The sequence below is a fragment of the Pelodiscus sinensis genome, chromosome 3, assembly GCF_052426305.1.
Source record: "Pelodiscus sinensis isolate ZL-2025 chromosome 3, ASM5242630v1, whole genome shotgun sequence".
NCBI lineage: Eukaryota > Metazoa > Chordata > Testudines > Trionychidae > Pelodiscus > Pelodiscus sinensis.
Genome location: NC_143054.1, coordinates 8,334,443 through 8,355,314, shown reverse-complemented (window position 1 = coordinate 8,355,314; position 20,872 = coordinate 8,334,443). Strand labels below are relative to the sequence as shown.

The window sequence follows — 20,872 nt, the reverse complement described above, 5'->3', positions numbered from 1 at the left end:
CGTTTCTATGATTCTGGTGCCTGGTGGCTTCTGTCTCACCATCCAGCCACGCTTGGGGCAGGCCGAGCACCTGCAGAGCTGGCTGGAAGTGTAGAGGGGACTCCGTGTCCTAGCCCTGAGATCGGCACAATACTCCTTCCTCGGCCAATGCTGGGAGGATCCATTTGCAAGTGGCCCTGAGGAGCTCAGCTTGGTGGTCTGAAGGAGCCAAAGGACAGAGACTGCAGGTCCCAGGAAGCAATGCACCCTCTTTGCATGACTCTGCACCCACCGAGGCCTTGGATTTAAAAGAGGACAGCCAGGGGGCATGTGGAAGAGCTCAGACTTGTGGGTGGCCTGCAGAGCAACATGTCAACCACTGCTCACTTCCTGAGTCCTGCTGGCTCTTGATTCTGACAATGTCCCCCCAGAACAAGATAGCGCTCCCATGACAGGCCAGAAACCGGCGCAAAGCCGACTCGTGACACCTGTTCTGCAAACTGCAGACCCCAGCTCCGAGTCCTCGGTCTGGCCACTCCCGACCCACTTGGCAGCTTGGCTGAGAAGAGCTTGACCAGAGAGTCACGTGTCCCTATCTTCCGACTTGCTCCTCCTCTCACCAGCAACACGCTAAAAAGCCAGAGAGATGTAACTCTCCTCTAGAGGGGATAAGCCCTGAGTCAGTCTGACGATCCTGTCTGCCTGGCCCAGGTCCACACAAGGGAGTTATTTCGAAATAATAAGCAGAACGTCCACACTACCACACCCGTGATTTTGAAATCACGGGCTGGTTCTTTTGAAATCTGTACGCCTGCTTTCCTCGGGGAAGTACGCTGATTTCAGAATAGTTAGTTCAAAATAGCAGTAGCGTGGGCGCGCCGCTGCTGCTATTTCAAAATAACGACTCCCCAGAGTCATTTGAAGTAATTACTCCCCAGTGCTTCCTGGGGCTCTCAGTCGAGGTAGCGCATCCACAATACCAGAGCCTGCCTCGGACATATTTCGGGATTCTCCCATAGTGGGGACATGCTATTTCAATTTTGTTATTTCAGGAGTTATTATTTTGAACTTAGTTATTTCAAAATAATTTCCTAGTGTAGACATGCCCCTGGGGACCACGTGCCATTGAAAATCCAGGCGTTGGTACTCAGGATCATAACTCTCCCTTGCTCGTAACCCATGTGTGGACGTTTGAGGAACCCGTTCTTCTGCCTGCCAAACACTGATTAGTACATCGCACCCCTTCCCCCACACACGTTATCCCTTTTGGTCTTTGGTCCGTCGTCCCCCCACCACCCAGCCCAACAATCCCGCAACCACAGCGCTTCAGCTGCCAAGAGCTCTGTGTGCTTTGCACAGCAGCATCGCGCGTGATGTCTGCAGCAGCCCGGCTCTGGGCACCAGGCTGGCTAACGAGCTGCAGTCACTGCAGGGACAGCAGAAGATCCCATGCCTTTGGTGCAGCACCAACAGCTATTTTTAGTGTCTGGCCGAGAGGGAGTGACGCAGGTTTCCACACCTGTGAACGTCCCTGTGCAGGTGACCGGCGAGGCTGGAGCCAAATGGGGAAGAAGGGGGGAATTAATTAACGAAGACAGATACAGGTTTGCAGCATTTCAAACCGACCAGCAGTGCTGGATTCTAGCAGTGACTGAAATTCTCGCACCATAGAATGGGGGCAAAGCAACAGAGACAGATTAAGACCCACACACAGACCTCTATGGGCCTCCACCCTGCCTAGAAGACTGCAGCAACAAGACAGCAAAGTTCTCCCTGGGGTGCCGAGCCAACCGAGGACACTCAGCCTGTACATGGCAAGGCAGGAAGAAGCACAATGGCCCAGTGCAAATAAAATCCTGGGATGATGCATGCCTGAAAATGACTAGGTAGGGGCGGGAGAAGAGGATGGAAAAAGAGCTCAGTGGAAATTGACCCAAATGGTTATACGAGGGACCTGGGATCCGGATCAGCAAAGGAGAGAGGCATTTGGGTCTGGGGTTCCTGACTGGCCCTCCTCCTGGTGCAGAAGAAAGTCAATGAAGCCTCCATTTGGAAAGCAGCAAGATGGGGAAACTGAGGCAAGGATTGACCACATGACTTGACTTTCCCAGCAAGGTGCTAGTTCCCACATCCACCACTCTCCCAACTAGGCCACATTCACTCCCCGCGATGTGTTGGGCTGGCCGTAGCTCACACAGGCCCCACAGCTGCATGGCAAGCTGCAGAGAGGCGCTCTCAGCACTGCCTTACCCTCTTCCCTCAGGAGAAGCAAAACCTGAGCAGCGGGCGGTGGGGAGCAGGCTCTGGTGAGCCTCCTCAGGTGGCATGCAGAGCCAGCAAGGCAGGGTTCTCGGCCCCCTTCTCGGATTGGGGCCCAGGAGCTGCCAGGGGGACCCATCCAGCCGACGTGAATGCATCTTGGCCACATTCTTCTAGCCCTGCTTCTGGTGAGGCTGCATGGCTGGTAACTGGTGGAGACACCAACACATTTCTCCCAAGCTCCTTGCTGGAGAGCAGGGTTTGGGCTCTGTGAGCAGCCCTCTCTGAGCATCGACCGTGCGACCCACGGAAAGACAGGGACACACTCACAGCCACGGACCCAGTCCCTGTGGCCCACGGAGCGCAGGGGAATCATCCACTATTGGCGCAACATGGCCAGGCTGACGATTTGACGGCAAGCATGATGGAGGTTCGAGAACAGACAAGGACCTGTGCGATGTGAGCGGGGAGGGGAGCAGGGAGCCAGCTGCTGCTGCGTCACCAAATACCAGTTATTGTAAGAAACTAATGAGGACACCAGTGTTCCCGGTCAACTGAGCATTTGGGCAGCCAGCCAGGAGAGATTCAAGTGCCGCCCAGCTGAATAGCGCCACCAGCACGTGTTTCTACTCGTGGGGCACATCTGCACGTGCCTGGGTGCACAACACAAAATTTATTCCGCCCATGGATTGAAAAAGTGAGAGGGACCCTTGGCTTTTGTGTGTGTAAAAGTTGTAGCAATGGAACTGGCTTCTTTCCCACACCAGTTGTCTTCTGAGAAGGGGAGGGCAGGAATCATACGTCTATGGCCCCAGCACAAAATCTAGTGATCCTGACTGGAATCTCTAGGGCAGACACCGCAGTAATGGAAATATTCTATAATCCTTATGCGACCACCGAGTTCACACTGTATTACCCCCGGGCATCGGCTTTATAGACCGAGAGATAGACGCAGGCACCACCTTTCAGGCGGTATTTCAGTCAGAGCCAATTAGCTAAGGTCAGCATGGACGGGGGGCTAGCCCTTCGGGAGCTCTCCCACCGCCCACATCTGAAAGGAAAGGCTGCAGCGAGCGGGATGAACGAAAGGCTGGCCGGCTGTCACCGTCGCCTTGCGGGATCTAACCAGCTGAGGAGTCGAGGGACAAACAGCAGATGGACACCCTCAGCCAGAGACCACGGATCTAAATCTGCCACATCCTCTGCCCACCTGCCTGGCTTTAATTCCCTTCTGGGCTGCAGCTACTGGATGGGGAGAAAGGACTTCGGGCTAAAATCTTGCCCTCCACTGGAAACGGGTCCTGGGCCAGCTGCTTCTGGGACAGACTGAAAAACCCAGCGGTACCACAAAAGCCACCTGCCGTCGGAAACGCTCTGCAGCCGGAGCCTGCAATGGGGAGGACGCTCTCGGCTTGCCCCTGCAGCAGCACTGAGTGCAGACAGACCGCCCAGTGCCCATCCCTCCCTCCCAAGGACAGCGTGTTCCTAGGACACAGCCGGGGGCGGGGGGGAGAGAAGGGGAGAGCTATCCCGAGGAAGCGCCAACAGCTGCATGCTGTGCTGCCAAATGTGACACTGAGACCCAGAGACCAGGAAGAGGTGAGGTTTCCCCCTCCTCCCTCCGTGGGTTCTACCAGCCCCCTGCGCACATGGACCGTGACACCCCTCTGGGTCCTGGTTCATTTCACGAGCCTGGATCAAGCTTTTGTTGGGCCTAGTTCATCCCAACACCACTGTCGGGCCAGAGCTCTGTCTCTCACTTAACTTGCGGGGGCTCTGAGTTATAGCCACGGGGCTTTGCAGGGCCACAGAACACCCCAGCCATGGCTCCTCACTTGCTAGGATGCCTCCTGCTTTCCCATGGAGGCCAGAGAAGGTAAATGGCATTACGCCCTTCTCACAGGCTACGTGCCAAGGGCCAGCTGGTCAAAGTCTGGGCCTCCTGGCTGCCAGCAGACACCGAACACGTAAGGTAAGCTCTGATCCATCGTGAGAATTCATAGCCCTTCCATAGCTCGCATAGAATTTACAAAGGAGGCATCAGTATTCCATAGGTGGGGGAAATGTAGCACGGAGAGAGAGGACCTGCCCCAGACCACAGGTCTTTAGCAGAGCCAGGACTAAAGTGCAGGTCTCCTCACTCCTGCCTGGGGTCCACAAGGCTACATCTGAGAGGGTGCTGGGGGGGAAGGATGGGGAGCAGGTGTTCAGGACATTGACTTCTCATTGCATGAGGGAACATCTACACTGCAACGCTATTTTGTGATACTGGAGTATCCGAAATAGCTATCCCGCATCTTCACAGCAAGCCCGTTATTTCAGGCTCGCTACTCCGATGTCCCCTCATTCTACGAGGAGTAAGGGATGTTTCGGAATAGTGCTTTATTTCAAAATTTGGTGCTGGGTAGACAGCACCAATGATGAAATAAGCTGTTTTGAAATAGCTTTGAAATAAGATATGCAATTTGCATAGCTCAAATCGCGTACCTTATTTTGAGTTACAGTGCTGTGTAGATGCACCCTAAGGGTGCCGCTGAGGAAAGCGCTGGTCCAGGGAGCAATCGGGTACTGGATGCAAACCCATTGATATAAAATCATGAGTGGTGTGGAGAGGGCCGATAAAGAAAAGTTATTTATTAGTTCCCAAAATAGAAGAACTAGAGGACACCAAATGAAATTAATGGGGAGCAGGTTTAAAACTAATCAAAGAAAATTCTTCTTCACACAGCGTGTAGTCAACCTGTGGAACTCCTTGCCCGAGGAGGCAGTGAAGGCTAAGACTATAATAGAATTTAAAGAGAAGCTAGATAATTTCATGGAGGTTAGGTCCATAAAAGGCTATTAGCCAGGGGATAAAATGGTGTCCTTGGCCTCTGTTTGTCAGAGGCTGGAGAGAGATGGCAGGAGACAAATCGCTTGATCATTGTCTTTGGTCCACCCTCTCTGGGGCACCTGGTGCTGGCCACTGTCAGCAGACAGGCTACTGGGCTAGATGGACCTTTGGTCTGACCCAGTACGGCCGTTCTTGTGTTCATTGTAGTGGCAGAATTTCTGATCACCGGCTGACGTGGCATGAACAGTGCTGCGGGGAGACGGTTTGCAAAGCAGCACCCACTGACTTAAAGGCCGGCTCTTTTTGCACTTCAGCACTTCTTGAATTTGGCACCCAGCCAAGATTCTTAACTAGTTCTTGAATTAAGAGAGGCTGGTTCCAGAACAGTAAGTGCTGGTGGGCCCTTTCTGGATTATGTCCATGCAGTATATTCTTTGCTGGGCATACAGAGCCACACTCCATCACAGTTTTAACTTAATCATAGAAGGGGCCCCAAGAGGATATCAAGTCCAGCCTCCTGCCCTCATGGCAGGACCAAGCACCATCTAACCAGCTCTTAAATATCTCCAGTGCTGGAGATTCCACAACCTCCCTAGGCAATTTATTCCCGTGTTTAACCACCCCGACAGTTAGGAAGTTTTTCCTAATGTCCAACCTAAACCTCCCTTGCTGCAGTTTAAGCCCATTGCTTTTTGTCCTATCCTCAGAGGCCATGGAGAACAATTTTTCTCCCTCCACCTTGTGACCCTTTTAGATACTTGAAAACTGCTCTCATGTCCCCTCTCAGTCTTCTCTTTTCCAAACTAAACAAACCCAGTTCTTTCAACTTCTCTTTAATGCTTTGGATGCTTCTAGTTACACAAGGACAGATCTGGAAAGCAGCTCAAAAACATCTCTCTCTCACCCACAGACGTTGGTGCAATAAAAGATATGACCTCCCTCACCTTCTCTCTAATACTCTGGGGCCTGACTCAGCTACAACAACACGGCACACGTTTCAGAGGGTCACCGTGTTTGACTCTAACTGTAAAAACACCAAAGAGTCCTGTGGCACTTTAAAGCAGTGGCGTAGCGAGGGGGGGGGGAGGGCAGTTGCCCTTGGGCACCATGCTAGACAGGTGCCAATTTAGCAGCGGAGGGAAGGTCGGTGCTAGGAGTCCTAGGACCCTGTGGGTGCTGGCCATTTCCACACCTGCAGAGGTCAAAATTGAGCGTGAAGCGCCTGGCAGGAGCAATGCACAGGGTGGGCATTCAGGCTGAGCATGCGCAGAACACAGCTGGCGCACAGGCCCGTCTGCGACTACAACCCCCACAATCCCCTTCACTGCCAGTCGGTCTGAGGCACCGCCCATTGGGCCACCCAGATCCTCACCTGTATCCCGCCCCTCCGAGAAACTGCACCGATTGGCCAGAGGGCGAGTCATTCTGGCTAGAAGCAGAATGGCCCGGTCTGCCGGAGGGAGACCCATGTGGCGACGGGACAGACAAGGGGGGAGGTTCCAGCTGGAGGTTGCAGGCTGCAAATTTTGCCTTTGCCCCCAGGTGCATAACACCCTCGCTATGCCACTGCCTTAAAGACAAACACATTTATTTGAGCGTGAGCTTTTGTGGGTCACAACCACTTTGTCAGATTTCCACTCCATGCAACCAACAAAGTGGCTTTGACCCACAAAAGCTTACGCCCAAATAAATCTTCACAGGACTTGTTGTTTTTACTGCAGATGCTGTTCTCACAGTTCATTTGTAAGCTCATCATCATCCTTCTTCCCTTCTCCCCCACTTGGCTATCACTTCTCCAAACGGTCCAGTTCTCCCAACCTGTTCCCAGCAGCCTGGCCCGCTAGCCCCAGGATACTCAGACGGAGGCGTGGGAGCCACAAAGTGGCTCTTTAACGTGTCACTTGCAGATCTTTGCAGCCCGTGTGTGTGTTTTCATATCTGAGTTACTAGCTAATCAGGATGCTTTTACTATGTTATTAGCCCACTATGACTGATAAAATTAGAATAGTTGCTCACTCATTTTGGCAAGAAAATTATCTATAAACTAAATATTTCCCCAGCCATACTGTTTAAATAGGAGTATGTAGTGCTACAGTAAATGACACAGTGAATTCACACTGGTTTTGGGTATCGTTGGTTAGGGATGTAAGCGCCTAGTTGAGTTGCTACTTGACTAGTTGCTTCCCCGCCTCGGTTGCTGCCTCTAATAGAGGTCAATTTCACAACAGAAATAAACTTTTTATTTCTGTTGTGAAATTGACCCATCTCTGCAGATGGGTCAGGGAAAGCAGAGGTGCAGCAGGGGACTGGACGCAAGCCAGGAATCAGCTGTCCTGGCTCACATCCAGTCCCAGAGCCAGGCAACTCTTACTACATTTAAAAGGCAGAGCCTCAGCTCTAGGGGACGGCGTGAGCGGGGACCGGCAGCCTGACTCCAACTACATTTAAATTGCTGAGCCACAGCGGGGGTAGCAAGCGCTCCCCCCCTTAACGACTAATCGAGTAATCAATGGACATTCCATCAACTACTCAGTTAGCTGATTATCCACATTTTAACATCCTTAATGCTGATGGCTAATTTGGCTCCAGAACCCCAGAGATCCGAGTAGCACTGATCTAGGCCTTTCTATTTCTGTTGTGAAATTAACAAACCACCGTTTTTCTTATACTGAAATGCCCAGAACTGACTTCAGTCATCCAGCCGCAATTGCACCAGCGCCACAAACAACAGATCTGGTCCTCCTGACTCTTCTCCACAACAGCAGCCTCTATGGCTTTCTTGTCTGCACTATAATTCCTCAACAGGTTCGGCTCCACCTGTAGTAGCAATGTTGGATGCTTTAGTGTAGTTTGGGGTTTTTACCATGGTGAGCCTTAAACCCTAGCTTCACTACATGATCTGCCATTGATGCTATAGGTGGAACTGAATTCATTGAGCATTACAGGTCCCTAAAACCCTAATACAGACACAGCCACGTATGAAGCCCAAAGTCACATTAACTTTCTGCAAGCCAATACCCACTCTAGGGCATCCCTGCACGGACACCGGGGATGGAGGGTGGCACCAAAGAGCTATCATCCCTTTTGCACACTTCTGAGGCTCTGAACTTGGCAGGAGTACAATGAGGAGGAATCCAGGGGGCTCAGCCTTACCTTGTCCCCTGCTCAGAAATGGGTGATGTAACGGCAGAATCCCTTCCTTACTGGGATGATGGAGGAGTGGCTGGGCCAAACTGGAGGTGGCTTGACTTGGTCTCACCCAAACGTGGCCCATTCTGGTTGCTTCTCTCTACACACTTTTGCAGTCCTTCCGCCCAGCCCCCTCACATCCCTGCCCTAAAGTCTATGGCTCTTTTGTATTGCTTATCCAGCTGGTGCACACATTAATTCTAACACACCAAGCTGCAACGTTATACATCTCCGCACTGGGCGGCTCTTCTAAATCAATGGATGCTTTTCTCACATGTCCTTCTGTAGTGGTCAATTGCGGAAGAACTTTGTACGTGTTAGCTTAGGGGTGGTGAGGCCTGCATTCCTTCCACCCTTTCCCTTTTCCCTATATCTGATGAGCCAGAAGCAAATCTTTGGGAACATACGCCACTTAAGATAAGTATTGTTGCCAGTATAGCAGGAATAAGAATAAGATAATGGTAAAGGGCAAGAACGAATAAACAATTCTGTTTACCCTAACGTACTGATCATGTAAACAGGGCCAAAGAACAAGTAGATCCAGATCAGAACCAGATCGATAACTTAACAGCTAAGCCCTACATCAGCATGTAATGAGTAATCCCTGGAAATTTCCAAACTGCAAAACAAGACAGGGAAAACTATTTAAGGCTGCCTCAGAGCCTAACAAATCGGACTTCACCGATGGGCTTTGGGTACTGGCGTCTTGGAAGACAACCTCCCACTTCGTCTGCAGCCTACCCAGGGTCCCAGGCTTGCAGGAAGGGACGTAAGATATGCCGCTTCTTTGTTATGTTGTTCTTCTAGTTATGGGGCACAGCTGTTAGCTGTCAGGAAATAAACTACTTGTGTTTGACAGATACCTGTGTGGTGTATTTTGTACCTTGAGAGCCCAGTGTCGGAGCTGAGACTTACTCTGGCCGGCTACAGCTTCAGCTCCCACCTTCTGCCACCCCAGGATTTTACATTTAAAGGCAGGGGGAGTTGGTCAATTGCAGGCTTTCCCACTCTTGTGCTTATTGTCCCTAACCAGCTCCCTTCCATTCTGTGGGCCCGTTGCTGAAATTGCTGACACCTTTGTAAGACCATAAGAATGGCCTTACTGGGTCAGAACAAAGGTCCATGTAGCCCATAGTCCTGCCTTTTGACAGAGGCCAAAGCCAGTTGCCCCAGAGGGAATGAAGAGAACAAGGAATCATCAAGTGATCCCTCTTCTGTCATCCATTCCCAGCTGACAAACAAACAGAGGCTAAGGAGACCATTTCTGTCCATCCTGGCTAATAGCCATTGACATTCATGGAGGATAGGTCTGTATCTAGCTCTTTTTTGAACCCTGTTATACTCTTAACTTTTACAACATCCTCTGGCAAGGAGTTCCATGGGTTGACTATGAGTTGCATGAAGAAATACTGCCTTTTTTTGTTTTAAACCTGGTATCTATTCATTTCATTTGGTGAGCCCTATTTCTTATGTTACAGGAACAAGTAAATAACTTTTCCTTATTCACTTTCTGCACACTGGTCAAGATCTATCCCCCTTAGTCTCCTCTTTTCCAAGCTGAAAAGACCCCGTCTCATTAATGTCTCCTCATTGGCAGCCGTTCCAAACCCCTCATCATTTTTGTTGCCCTTTTCTGAACTTTTTCCAATGCCAAGATATCTTTTTGGAGATGAGGTCACCACATGTGCATGCACCATTCAAGATGTGGGCTTACCATCGATTTATAGCGAAGCAATATGGTGTTCTCTGTCTTATTCTCGCTCTCTTTCTTGATGCTTCCCAACATTCTATTTGCTTTTTTGACTGCCGCTGCACACTGAGGGTATGGCTAGACTGTGAGGATCTATCGGAAAAAGATATGGAAAACGTGCTCCATATTTTGGGTATCTTTTTCCGATACTTTTGTCAGAAGAGGCTTTTCCAAAATTTGGCCCATCTAGACTGGGCCAAATTTCGGAAAAAAAAGCCTCTTTCAAAAGCCCCCTTCTTTCTCATGGAACGAGGAATACAGGGGCTTCTGAAAGAGCGTGTTTGCTCTTCTGCAAAAAAATCAGTATCCCCCCCAAAAAAAGCCCACAGTCTAGCCATGCCCTGAGTGTAAATGCAGAGGGACTCCACAGCTGTCAGTGGGTGAGACTGGTCAGAATGTCGCCCTGCATCCAACACAAGGCAAATCAGATTGAGTGCCCATTCTGGGGAGATGTGCAACCCGGCCTTGTCAGTAAGGGGTCAAGATCTGCCATAAAATCACAAGACACCCAGGCTATGTCTACACTCGCGGCTTCTTGCGCGAGTAATATGCAAATAAGGCTAAGCGTGGAATATTGCCGAGTCTCATTTGCATACCTAATGAGCCACCATTTTTTTCAGAAGAGGCTCTTGCGCAAGAAAAACCCTCTTGTGCAATGCCGTTACACCTATTAGTTTTCACCCCTTCTTGCGCAAGAGCCTCTTCTGAAAAAAAGGTGGTGCATTAGGTATGCAAATGAGGCTTGGCCTCATTTGCATATTACTCGCACAAGAAGCCGTGAGTGTAGACATAGGCCTACTGAATAATTCCTCTGCATTCTTGGCATTTATAGGGTTGCATCAACTTCCTTATCTTAGGCATAACACAGAAGGACAGCTGGCTGCCCAGTGGGTACTTTCAGGCCTCAGAGAGGGAGCTCCCATCCTACAGCTCAAAACCGTGAACTCCAGTGATGCTCCGCCACGTGAAGAGCAGCAAGGAACACATAAGCCACGTGCACCCCAGCAAAAGGCAGTACTGTAACAGACGAACCTATTTCTGCTGCCACAGCAGCACCCCCATCCCAACCATGGAAAGAGCTTGAAACCACATTCAAACCTGTAAGGAGACTCTCTTTAACACACACACCGGGGAGAGGAAGGGAATCTGAAAGGGGCTCCATCACGGGGATTTCCATGTAACCTCTGCCATGACACGGATGGCTAAGATGCAGTGGGCGGCACCCATTCTAGTATCCGGCCACCACTTACACTCGGCCTATGAACAGCCTCGTCTGCAGCCTGCTCAATCCTGACACACCACACAGAGGAAGCCAGGCAGCTTCCAGGCATAGTTGCTGCTCCTGCCAAACTAAAATTAGACTCCCCTTTCATTTCTCCAGAGATAGCCACTCGCCCATGCTCCAGGGTCAGACTTTTCCTGAGCATTGAACAAACCTCCCCTCCTGTTGGAACAAACACCCAAGCAGGGAAAATCTTGTTTGTTCCTTCTGGGATTAAGCCAGGTGCAGGGGGAGGGATGTTGGATTCACAGCAATTTCAGCCTGACGACTGTTTATACGACAGGGGTACCTGGAGCACTCCGCTGAGATCGCAGCCCCCATCCTGCCAGGTGATGTATAAACAGCCCAGGGGCTAACCACCCCCAAAGAGTTTAGAATCGAAATACACACGCCAGGGGGTGAAAGCAAGGGGAGGCCATTATACCCATTTTAGAGATGGAACACTGAGGCACGGAGCCACTGCGCCCAGGCCTACACAACAAACTTACAGCGTTCAGGGGTGTGGAAAATCCCACCCTGGGGGCAACACACGCCTGGGGTAGACAGCAATAGGGGGGAGGGAGAGCATCTCCAACTGGCCTCCCCTTGTAGAGGTGGGTGACTCGTGGGAGAGCTTCTGCCAGCCACGGAAGCAGGCTCATTAAGGGGGCAGCTTTTTTACCTGCCCGCAGGGGCTGGTCTGGGACCAACCAGAGAGCCCCCCCCCAGCAGAGCCGGGACTCGAACCCAGCCCAACCACACGCCCATCCCCCCTGGCCTGGCTCCCATGTGCCCAGCCGCTCCATTACCACTGCAAACGTGCCGGTCCGCGGCGGCTCTGCAATCCATCCGGCGACCTCCGCGCGGGGATGCCGCTCTAGGGACCTTCGAGGGGCTCCTGCCTCCACTGGGGCGCGGGCTCCCTCCGGCTGCACCCGCACAAGCCTCGGGTCCCCCCCGTGCCTGCGGCGCGCAGACCCCTCTCCCCTGCGGGCTGCTCTCATTTCCCAGCTCCCGGCTGTCAGGTTCCTGTTCCACTGGCTTTCCCCTCCTCCCAGAGCCGCGGTTATTGCTTCAGCTGCGTCTGGAGCCCTCTAATTCTGGCTCATCAGGAATCCAGCCCTCGCTCCGGCTCATTCACTTGCTTTTTCCTCTCTCTCTCTCTCCGCGTTTCCATTTGATCTCTCCCTGGCGCCTTGCATTTCACTTCCTTTGCCTCACACCCTGAGAGGCATCAGGGTACAATTCCCAGCTACTTTCTGTGGCTTCTGCTTCCCCTCCCCACCCCCTCTCCGCTTGTATCCCTAAAAATCCTTCTCCTCGCCCTTCCCTTCCATTTCCTCTCCCAGGGCAGAGAGGAGCCAGTGGAGGGTTTGTTAGTGAAAGGGGCCATTAAAATTCGCCCCGTGTGTAATCGCTGCACATCTGGCTGCAGCTGGCCCAGCTCTTCAGAAGGGCCAAACTTGAGACCCTTTTTGGGGAAGCTTAACCCCCCCCCCCCTTAATCAGGGCTGCCCAGAGGATTCAGGGGGCCTGGGGCAAAGCTATTTTGGGGGTCCCTTCCTGACATTCCCTGTGATTTCAGACATTCTCATGGGGGCCCCTGTGGGGCCCGGGGCAAATTGCCCCCCCCAGGCAGCCCTGCCCCTTATACGCACAGTCCCCCCATCCCACCCCCCCCCCCCCCACAGAGTGGCCTAGATGCTCAAAGCATAGCCGCTCAGTATTTTCTGGACGAGTTCTTTTCAAGTGTTGCAAGGTGGGCGCCTCCAAATCCCCCCTTTTAAAAGCCTGGCCAAGAGCTTCTGGGCCACTTGAAAAGGTTGGGGTTTTTTTAAAACTGGGCCCATGTCATTGATTGATTGATTGATTCTTTCTGATGGACAAAGAAGGCCTGAAAAAAGGGGAGGGATTCCCTGGAAACAAAAAATTGGGGGAGGGGGTTGTTTCAAAATGGCCAGCTTAAGCCCCCATATTTGCATATGCAGCATGCGCTGAAAGAGCAGAAGACTATGCAAATTCCTTTTGCCATTAGAGGTAGAGGAGGCATTGGGTGCCCCATCTTGCCGTGCCTGCATAGGGAACAAATCGTGGGGCTGGGCTCTTCAATTGAGCAGACAAAAATCTATCCTACTCCACTGACTCGACGCTGCAGCTGGACAAATACAGACTGGAAAGAATGATTATTAGAAGCTGAAGCTGTCTAGTTCCGCACTCTCCGTTTCACCGACATGATGTGAGTGAGCCGGGTGGCCATTTGCCACGGGGGTGGCCAGATTTCTCATAGACCCATAAAGTTTGTTTTCAGCCCCCAGTCCTGGCTTTCAGGGTTCCATGCTGTTCCTTAGCTCTAGTTTACCCCTAAATGTCTTCTAAGAGCCCAGTCAGCTGTGGAAGTGATGGTTATGCCGCTAGATAATATTGACCTCCCATGGTCTGGCAAATTCTCCGGTTTGGCACCAGTCAGGTGCCAGACTAAAGAGGTTCAACCTGTGTTTCATTATCCACTGGAACAATTTCCCGAAGGCCCCGGTGGATTCTCCATCTCTAGAAATATCCAGATCATGACTGGATTTGTCTAAAAATTCTTCTAGAAATAATCAGGGGAAATTCTCTGGCCTATTACACAGTGTGTTAGATGCGATGGTCACAGTGGTCCTGTCTGTCTTGGGAACCCATGTATTTAAATAGGTGTTAGCAAAACCAAAAGCTGAACTAATCTGACGAAAATCCCTTCTCTTAACAGCTCAACTTTCATTCTCTAACTCTTGTGGTGTCCCATTGCACTAGCTCTCCACTCCTCACAAGACCATATATGGGGCAGGTGAAATCTGGATTTCAAGGGTAAAAAAACAACACACCAACCAAGATTTGACTATTTTTACCAAGTCTCTTTACAGAGTACCAAAAAGCAGCAAATAAAAACGGCACCAACTCAGTTGTCCTTGTCATGTCACCTTTAAAGCAGAGATGAAGGCAGAAATGGGTCTCCTCCCTAAATAGCGAGCTAAAAACCCTACCAGGCAACAAGCAAAGCAGAGATCCCCCCCACCCCCATCCCCCACGAGAGAGATGGAATTTGCTGGTTTGCTGCACAAAGTGGAAGAAAACAATTTGTCGGCAAGGCTGAGGTAGGGAAGCAGGGGATCTCCTATAATGCTGCAGAAGAAGAGCAGGGAGAGTGGGGTACGGCTGGCTCAGCCCAGATCAGAGCATGGAGAGCTGGGCTGATGGGGAGGGAGGAGCAGGCCTCACCTAACAGATCCAATCATGCACCCAGGGGAAGGGATTTTCCCCTCTGAAATATTAAACCAAAATGCAGGGGAGGTCAAGAGGAGGAGGAGGAGGGGAGAACTGGCCACCGGAAGCAGGGCTGGCCGGGGGAGATTGGGTGGAGAAGCGGGGCAGAACCGACTGGCTGTGAGAGGGTCGGGGGGAGCAGCGGGTGGCCCGCAGAAGCAGGGCCGGGGGGGCCCAAGGTCGGGGGTATAGGAGCAGGCTGGGGAAGCAAGGTTGGATGGGGAGAACTGGCCACCGGAAGCAGGGCTGGACAGGGGCAGCAGGGCTGGCCAGGGGAGATCGGGAGGGGAAGTGGGGGAGAACTGACCGGCCAGGAGGGGGTTGGGGGAAGTGGGGCTGGCTGGAGGGGCAGCTGCGGGGAGTGAAGCATGAGTGAGTCCGGCCCCGGGGATTCCGTTTTCCCCCATACACCCTCCCTCGAGTAGTTGTGAACTGCCTGGCTGGTAGACACATTCACGCAGCGTGAGCACATCCACCAGCCAGGCAGTCCGCAACTACAAACTGATACATCTAATAATAACAAAACTTACCTAATGAGAAAATACCAGACATTTTACATGTCCGGTATTTTCTCAATTTGTTTCCCGGACATAACGCTCAAATACCGGACTGTCTGGTACAAAACCGGACACCTGGCAACCATACCCCTCCTTGCACCTTCCCTCCTAGCCAGATACCCTACCCCCAGACTGCTCCTGCTCCCACCTCCTGGAGTGCCTGTGCGGCACCGGGTCCCCCAAGCCCTGGCCCGGGCTGGGTAGAGGATGCAGCCGGGTGAAACAGCGAAAATTTAATTCATTTTTCATTCTTCTAATATGCGGTTCTATTTTTGGGCTGCAAAAAACAGTACTGAAAAAAAACACGTGTTCCAACTAAAGTAAAAAGTTTGGGAAACCCTAGTCTAGCCAGCTTTCTGTCCGTCTTACAGTCCATTTATCCAATCCATATTCCTTAACTTGCTGGCAAGAATATTCTGGGTGACCGTACCAAAAGCTTTGCTAAAGCTGGCACTGGGGCCTTTGGGAGGACCAGAAACAACTTATTTGAATATTCATCATTTGCTTAATGAATATGCAAATACATACGCAAAAAGCTCATGAATGGATTTACTGGTCCCCATGTCAAAAAGTTTGGGAACCCCTGCTGTAGATACTTGCCTCAGCCTCGTTCCAGCAGATTATTTTAAGAGGAATAAGGGATCTTTCGGAAAAGGCTTTATTTTCCGAAAGATCCACGTCTAGACTGGCGCTTTTTTCCGGCAAAGCTCTGAGCCGGAAAAAAGCGGCAGCCATTTTTATGCAAATGAAGCGGGGGGGATTTAAATCCCCTCTTCATTTGCAATTGCGATGTGTCTAATTTGCATCCCTTATCCGTAAAAGGGATGCAGTCTAGGCACAGCCACTTTGTAATGAAAGAGGAGCAGGGCAAAATACAAGCAATTTTTTTTACATTCATAACTGCATAAATGCCTACTTCCTCCGGGCCTGGGGGATGCTCAATCCCCCACTCCACCTCAGGCCCTACCTAAGCCCTTCCTCCAAACCCCTACCCCTGTGCCTCCTCTTCCTGACCCTGCTTCACGCCAGGCCCCACCCCATCCTGCCCCTTCCCAAGTCCCCATGCCTGCGCTGCCACTTCTCCACCTCTTGGCTCCTGCATGCCACAAAACAGCTGATTATGGCAGGCGAGAGGCACTGGAAGGGAAGGGGAGGAGTTGATTGACAGGGCCCTCTGGCAGGCAGGAGGTGCTGGATGAAGGTCGGGGGGAGGAGGGGAGGAGTATCGGGAAGAGTTGATTGGCAGGGCTGCTGGCAGGCGCTGAGACAGGATGTAGCCGTGTGCCAGTGGGTGCCAAGCACCTGCTAATTTTTTCCCATGGGTGCTCCGGACCCAGTGCCCCAGGCTAGGAAGTGCGTAGCCGAGGGGCACTAGAGGCTGCCCCAACCACCCTATGGATGCAACAGTCCCCCATATTGCTGTTAGCTGCGAAGCCTAGGGCGGCCTGTGGGATTAGCTGAGGGGCCTGGTGCAGGGTGGCAGCAGGGGTCAGGCCCCTCAGAACTCACTTGGGCGGCAGGAGCTGTGGGAAGTGGAGCCACTCAGCAACCTGCTCTGCTCCGCCATCTTGTTTTGCCTCACTGCAGCGGCGGGAAGCGAAGTGACGCGGCTCGAGGGAGCACCAAGCCCCCAGGCGCTGGGACTCAGTCCCTGGCGCACTCCTGCACAAATAAGCGCTGCGTCTGGAGCATTCATAGGGGCTACGTCTACACTGGCCCCTTTTCCGGAAGGGGCACGTTAATTTCAGCTATCGTAATAGGGAAATCCGCTGGGGATTTAAATATCCCCCGCGGCATTTAAATAAAAATGTCCGCTGCTTTTTTCCGGCTTTTAGAAAAGTAGGAATAAGATCCTCCGGAAAAGGGCGCTTTTTCCGGAGGATCGGGGCCAGTGTAGACGCTCTTTTCCAGCTTTTCTAAAAGCTGGAAAAAAGCGGCGGACATTTTTATTTAAATGCCGCGGGGGATATTTAAATCCCCCGCGGATTTCCCTATTACGATAGCTGAAATTAACGTTCCCCTTCCGGAAAAAGGGCCAGTGTAGACGTAGCCAGGCTGAACAATAGGTCTCCCTGCAGCATCCTTGTAAGGAAGGATTTGGCCACAAAAAGCATCCTCACAGAAGCAGATGGCTCACGGTTGTCATTCGGACGCCAGTAGTACAGGAGGCCAAGGCCTCATTGGGCTAGGCCCTTACATACTCTGAAGAAGAGACGGTACCTACCCCAGAGAGTTTGCAAGCAAAATCCAGACCAGGGCAAAGGGAAAGACAGGAGGAAAGTTATTACCAGCACTTAACTGGTGCAAGAGTTTGCCAGGGCTGAGCCACCTGCACCGCGGGGCCTGGCCACTCAGGTCCCCAGCACCTCGGGGCCTGCTGCTTCAGATGTGAAAGAAAAACTTGTCTTGAACTCCAGCATCTCATTGCTTGAGTTCTGGCACCTCTTTCATTCCACATTAAACACTGCGTATTACCCCCATTTTATAAATGGGAACCAGAGGCACAAGGAGATCAAGAGACTTGCCCAAGGTCACACAGGATGTCAGTGGCAGAGCTGTGAACTGACCGGAGTTACAATCCCTTAGACACAAGGCCATCCTTCTCCACTCCCAAGCCATGAGCAGCATGTCCCTTCCTGCGAGGTTTCTCTATCCATTGCTCTTTGATCTGCCTTTACTGATTTCTTTCCCCATGCATGCCAGATCCCAGCAAAATGGGCCACCCTTACAAAACAGAGGCCCGGTAAAGAGCAAAGAGGAGGAAGAGAGCTCTTCTAAGGGAGGAGTAGTGAGTTGTCAGCATCCAGAATTGAAGGAGAGCCTGATCACACGGCAAATCATCTCCACACGCTTCTGGTGCAGGCAGCACAATGAGGCAAGACACTTAGAATTAATAAGAGAAGCTACTTCTTGAATAGGTAACTTACAGAATCAGATAGCACAAGGGGTGTCTATTTGCCTTCTTCTTGGAAGCTTTTGAGAGTTGCCTCCTGTCATCTTCATAGCCGGCTCTCTTCACAAATTCCCTTGGTGTTCATCCTACCCAGGGCTGGTTTCTAGTCACGAGCTCCTATCACATGACTCGTGATGGGAATCCCTCCACCTGGAACGGTAGGTTGCATCTGGCATAGGGCAGCCTGTTCCCCAATCCTCTTCAAAGGGCCAGCTCATGCCAGGGCATTTCTTAAACACCAAACTGAACTCAAACAACTGGCACTCAGTTGCGAGAAAAGCACTCTCTGTTAAAGACTGCAAGCCCCATCAGAGAATCATAGGGTTGGAAGAGACTTCAGGAGGTCATCGTGTCCCACATTGAATCACTGATGTCCAGCTCGCTGGCCAAAACAGGACCAATGAGATTTACTATCTGATATTTCCCAGGTAAAATAACGAGTGGACAAAAAAAAAGTCGAATCACAACCAAACCTTTCAGGACACCCCCCCCCCTCACTCTCTCAACCCTACCATTCAGGGACAGGAGCAAGCCATAGGCAAGGGCGCTTTAACCCCCAACTGCTGTTTCACTACTATGCAGGGCTGGTGATTAGCACCTCGCGGCCCAGACTGCGACACCTGGCATTCTGTGCTGTGAGCTGCTGGAAGGGGGGTGGCAGCGCGGGAGGTGCTGGGATGAGTCAGGATCCAGCCTCCGTGCCGGCTACAGCGTGAGGGGATTATTTTCATCCCAATAGCTGCTTGGCTGTTCTCTCTTCCGGGGGCTCGGTGTTCCACAGCTCTAATGGGCTTGGGCGCTCTGTAAGCAACTCGTGACAATGCTCAGGATGGGCTCCTCTTCCCAGCACGCACAGCGTGGGGGAGTACTGCAGTCCCGGGCGGTGAGTGCAGCTTGCGCAGCGATCCCCGAGCCAGCTGTAAGCTAGCTAGTCCGGAGCAGTGAAGCCGCAGCTGCCCAGGCCAGCTGCCCACGTGCTTACCCAGGGTGCCAGCCGGGCAGGTCTCTCCAGCCTATGCTGAAGGGCTGCAACAGCTTTGTTGCTATAGATACCGGAGTCTGCCATCTTGAAGCTAGCTCCCGTAGGTCCCGACGCACAGCCCCACGCAAAGACACAGCCGACATGTCACAGAGTCAGGCACAACTCACTCCCATCCCTGGCGTGAACTAGGCATGCATGAGAGGTGAACAGCCCTCTCTGGGGCTATGCCACCCGGCTGGGAGGCACCAGGGAGGAGGGTCCCCCTCCCAGCTCAGCCACCTACTCAAGTCACTACATTAGAAGGAGGCTCTTAGGGGGAAGGCATTTGATTGAGCCTAAGAGAATCCGGTTCAATTCCTGAGCCTCCCACAAGCTTTTGGGACGTGTCACCGACCGGTCCTTTTTGGTCTCCATTACCCATCTATAAATTGGGGACTATACCTCCCCCTCCCCGTTATCTGGCTTGTCTATTTAGACCGGGGGTGGGCAATAATTTTGCAGGGGGGGGCCACTTAATGAATTTTGGTAGGTAGTCACAGGCTGGCTCCACCCTGAAAGGGGCGGGGCCAGGGGCAAAAGGGGCGTGGCTGAGGACTAGCCTCCCCCCAACGTTGTCTGCAGCCTGAGGCTTTGAATTAAAAACACAGCAAAGGGCTCGTGGCTCCTAGCCCCCCCACTGGGGTAGCATCGCAACCGGGAGCCGTTTAAATAGAATCCTGCTGCCTGAGCCACTGCCTAGAAATCAGGTGGCACTGGCAGCAGGCTATAAATAAAAAACAGCCAGTTGCAGCCCCCAAGCCGAGTTCAGCCCCTGGGCCGCATCTTGCCCAGCCCTGATGTAGACTATAATTCTTCAGGGCAGGGGTAGGCTCTTATTCCACAGACAGCACCTAACCCATCCACCATGGGCACATGGGCTCCACTTCTCAAGGATGCTGTATAGTAGTATAGGCAACTCTTGGTAGCATCCAGGAGGTTCACTGTTTCCCCCGTCCCCCTGCCAAAATTTTGATCACAATATAGGATCATAGAATCCTAGAACTGGAAGGAACCTCGACAGGTCATCTAGTCCAGTCCCCTGCCCTCAAGGCAGGACCAAGCACCGTCTAGATCATCCCTGACAGGTGTCTGTCTAACCTGCTCTTAAATATCTCCAGTGCTGGAGATTCCACAACCTCCCTAGGCAATTTATTCCTGTGTTTAACCACCCGGACAGTTAGGAAGTTTTTCAAGCTAAACCTTTCTTGCTGCAGTTTAAGCCCATTGCTTCTTCTCCGATCCTCAGAGGCCAAGGAGAACAATTTTTCTCCCTCCTCCTTGTAACACCCTGTTAGGTACCTGAAAAGCGCTGTCATGCCCCCTCTCAGTCTTTTCTTTGCCAAACTAAATAAACCCAATTCCTTCAGCCTTCCCTCATGGTTCATGCCTCCTCCCTGTTCCTCTGAGAAGCCTTGCAGGCTCCAGCTGCCTATGCATGGAGGGGGCAGAAGGAAAGAACAGGAGGCAAATACCCTGAATAGCTGGCAGTGTGGGGGCAGGGATAGGGATGGGAGCGAGCCACCAGGACTTCTGCGTATTTACTTTGGTCATCAGAGCCATCCACATTCCTGCTGAGCTATTTCTGGGCTCTACTTTGAATGCCAGTCCATGGAGAGACGCGAAAAGCTGCAGTTGTGTGTGTCTCCAGGGGGCAGATGGCAGCAGCTGCTCCCAGGCACCCAGTGAGGTGAAGGGAGAGAGATCTCTCTCTATGTTTCCCTCTGTTGGAGTCACAACAGCAGAGCTCCTTCTGAGGAGATGCAGCCTGTC

General features: G+C 52.0%; 1 protein-coding gene across 2 annotated transcripts in view; it reads right to left on the bottom strand.

Annotated features, from left to right (window-relative positions):
- The window catches only part of EFR3B (EFR3 homolog B), a 161,313-nt gene that overhangs the window by 127,054 nt on the left and 13,387 nt on the right, over positions 1-20,872 (bottom strand). The window contains exon 1 of one of the 2 annotated variants that reach the window (XM_075923305.2): positions 12,081-12,416. The exons of the other annotated variant lie outside the window; for it this stretch is intronic. Within the exon in view, the coding sequence (XP_075779420.2) occupies positions 12,081-12,120 (40 nt within the window). The 5' untranslated portion in view covers positions 12,121-12,416. Of the gene's footprint in view, positions 1-12,080; positions 12,417-20,872 lie in introns of those variants that run through there. 2 annotated transcript variants of the gene reach the window in all.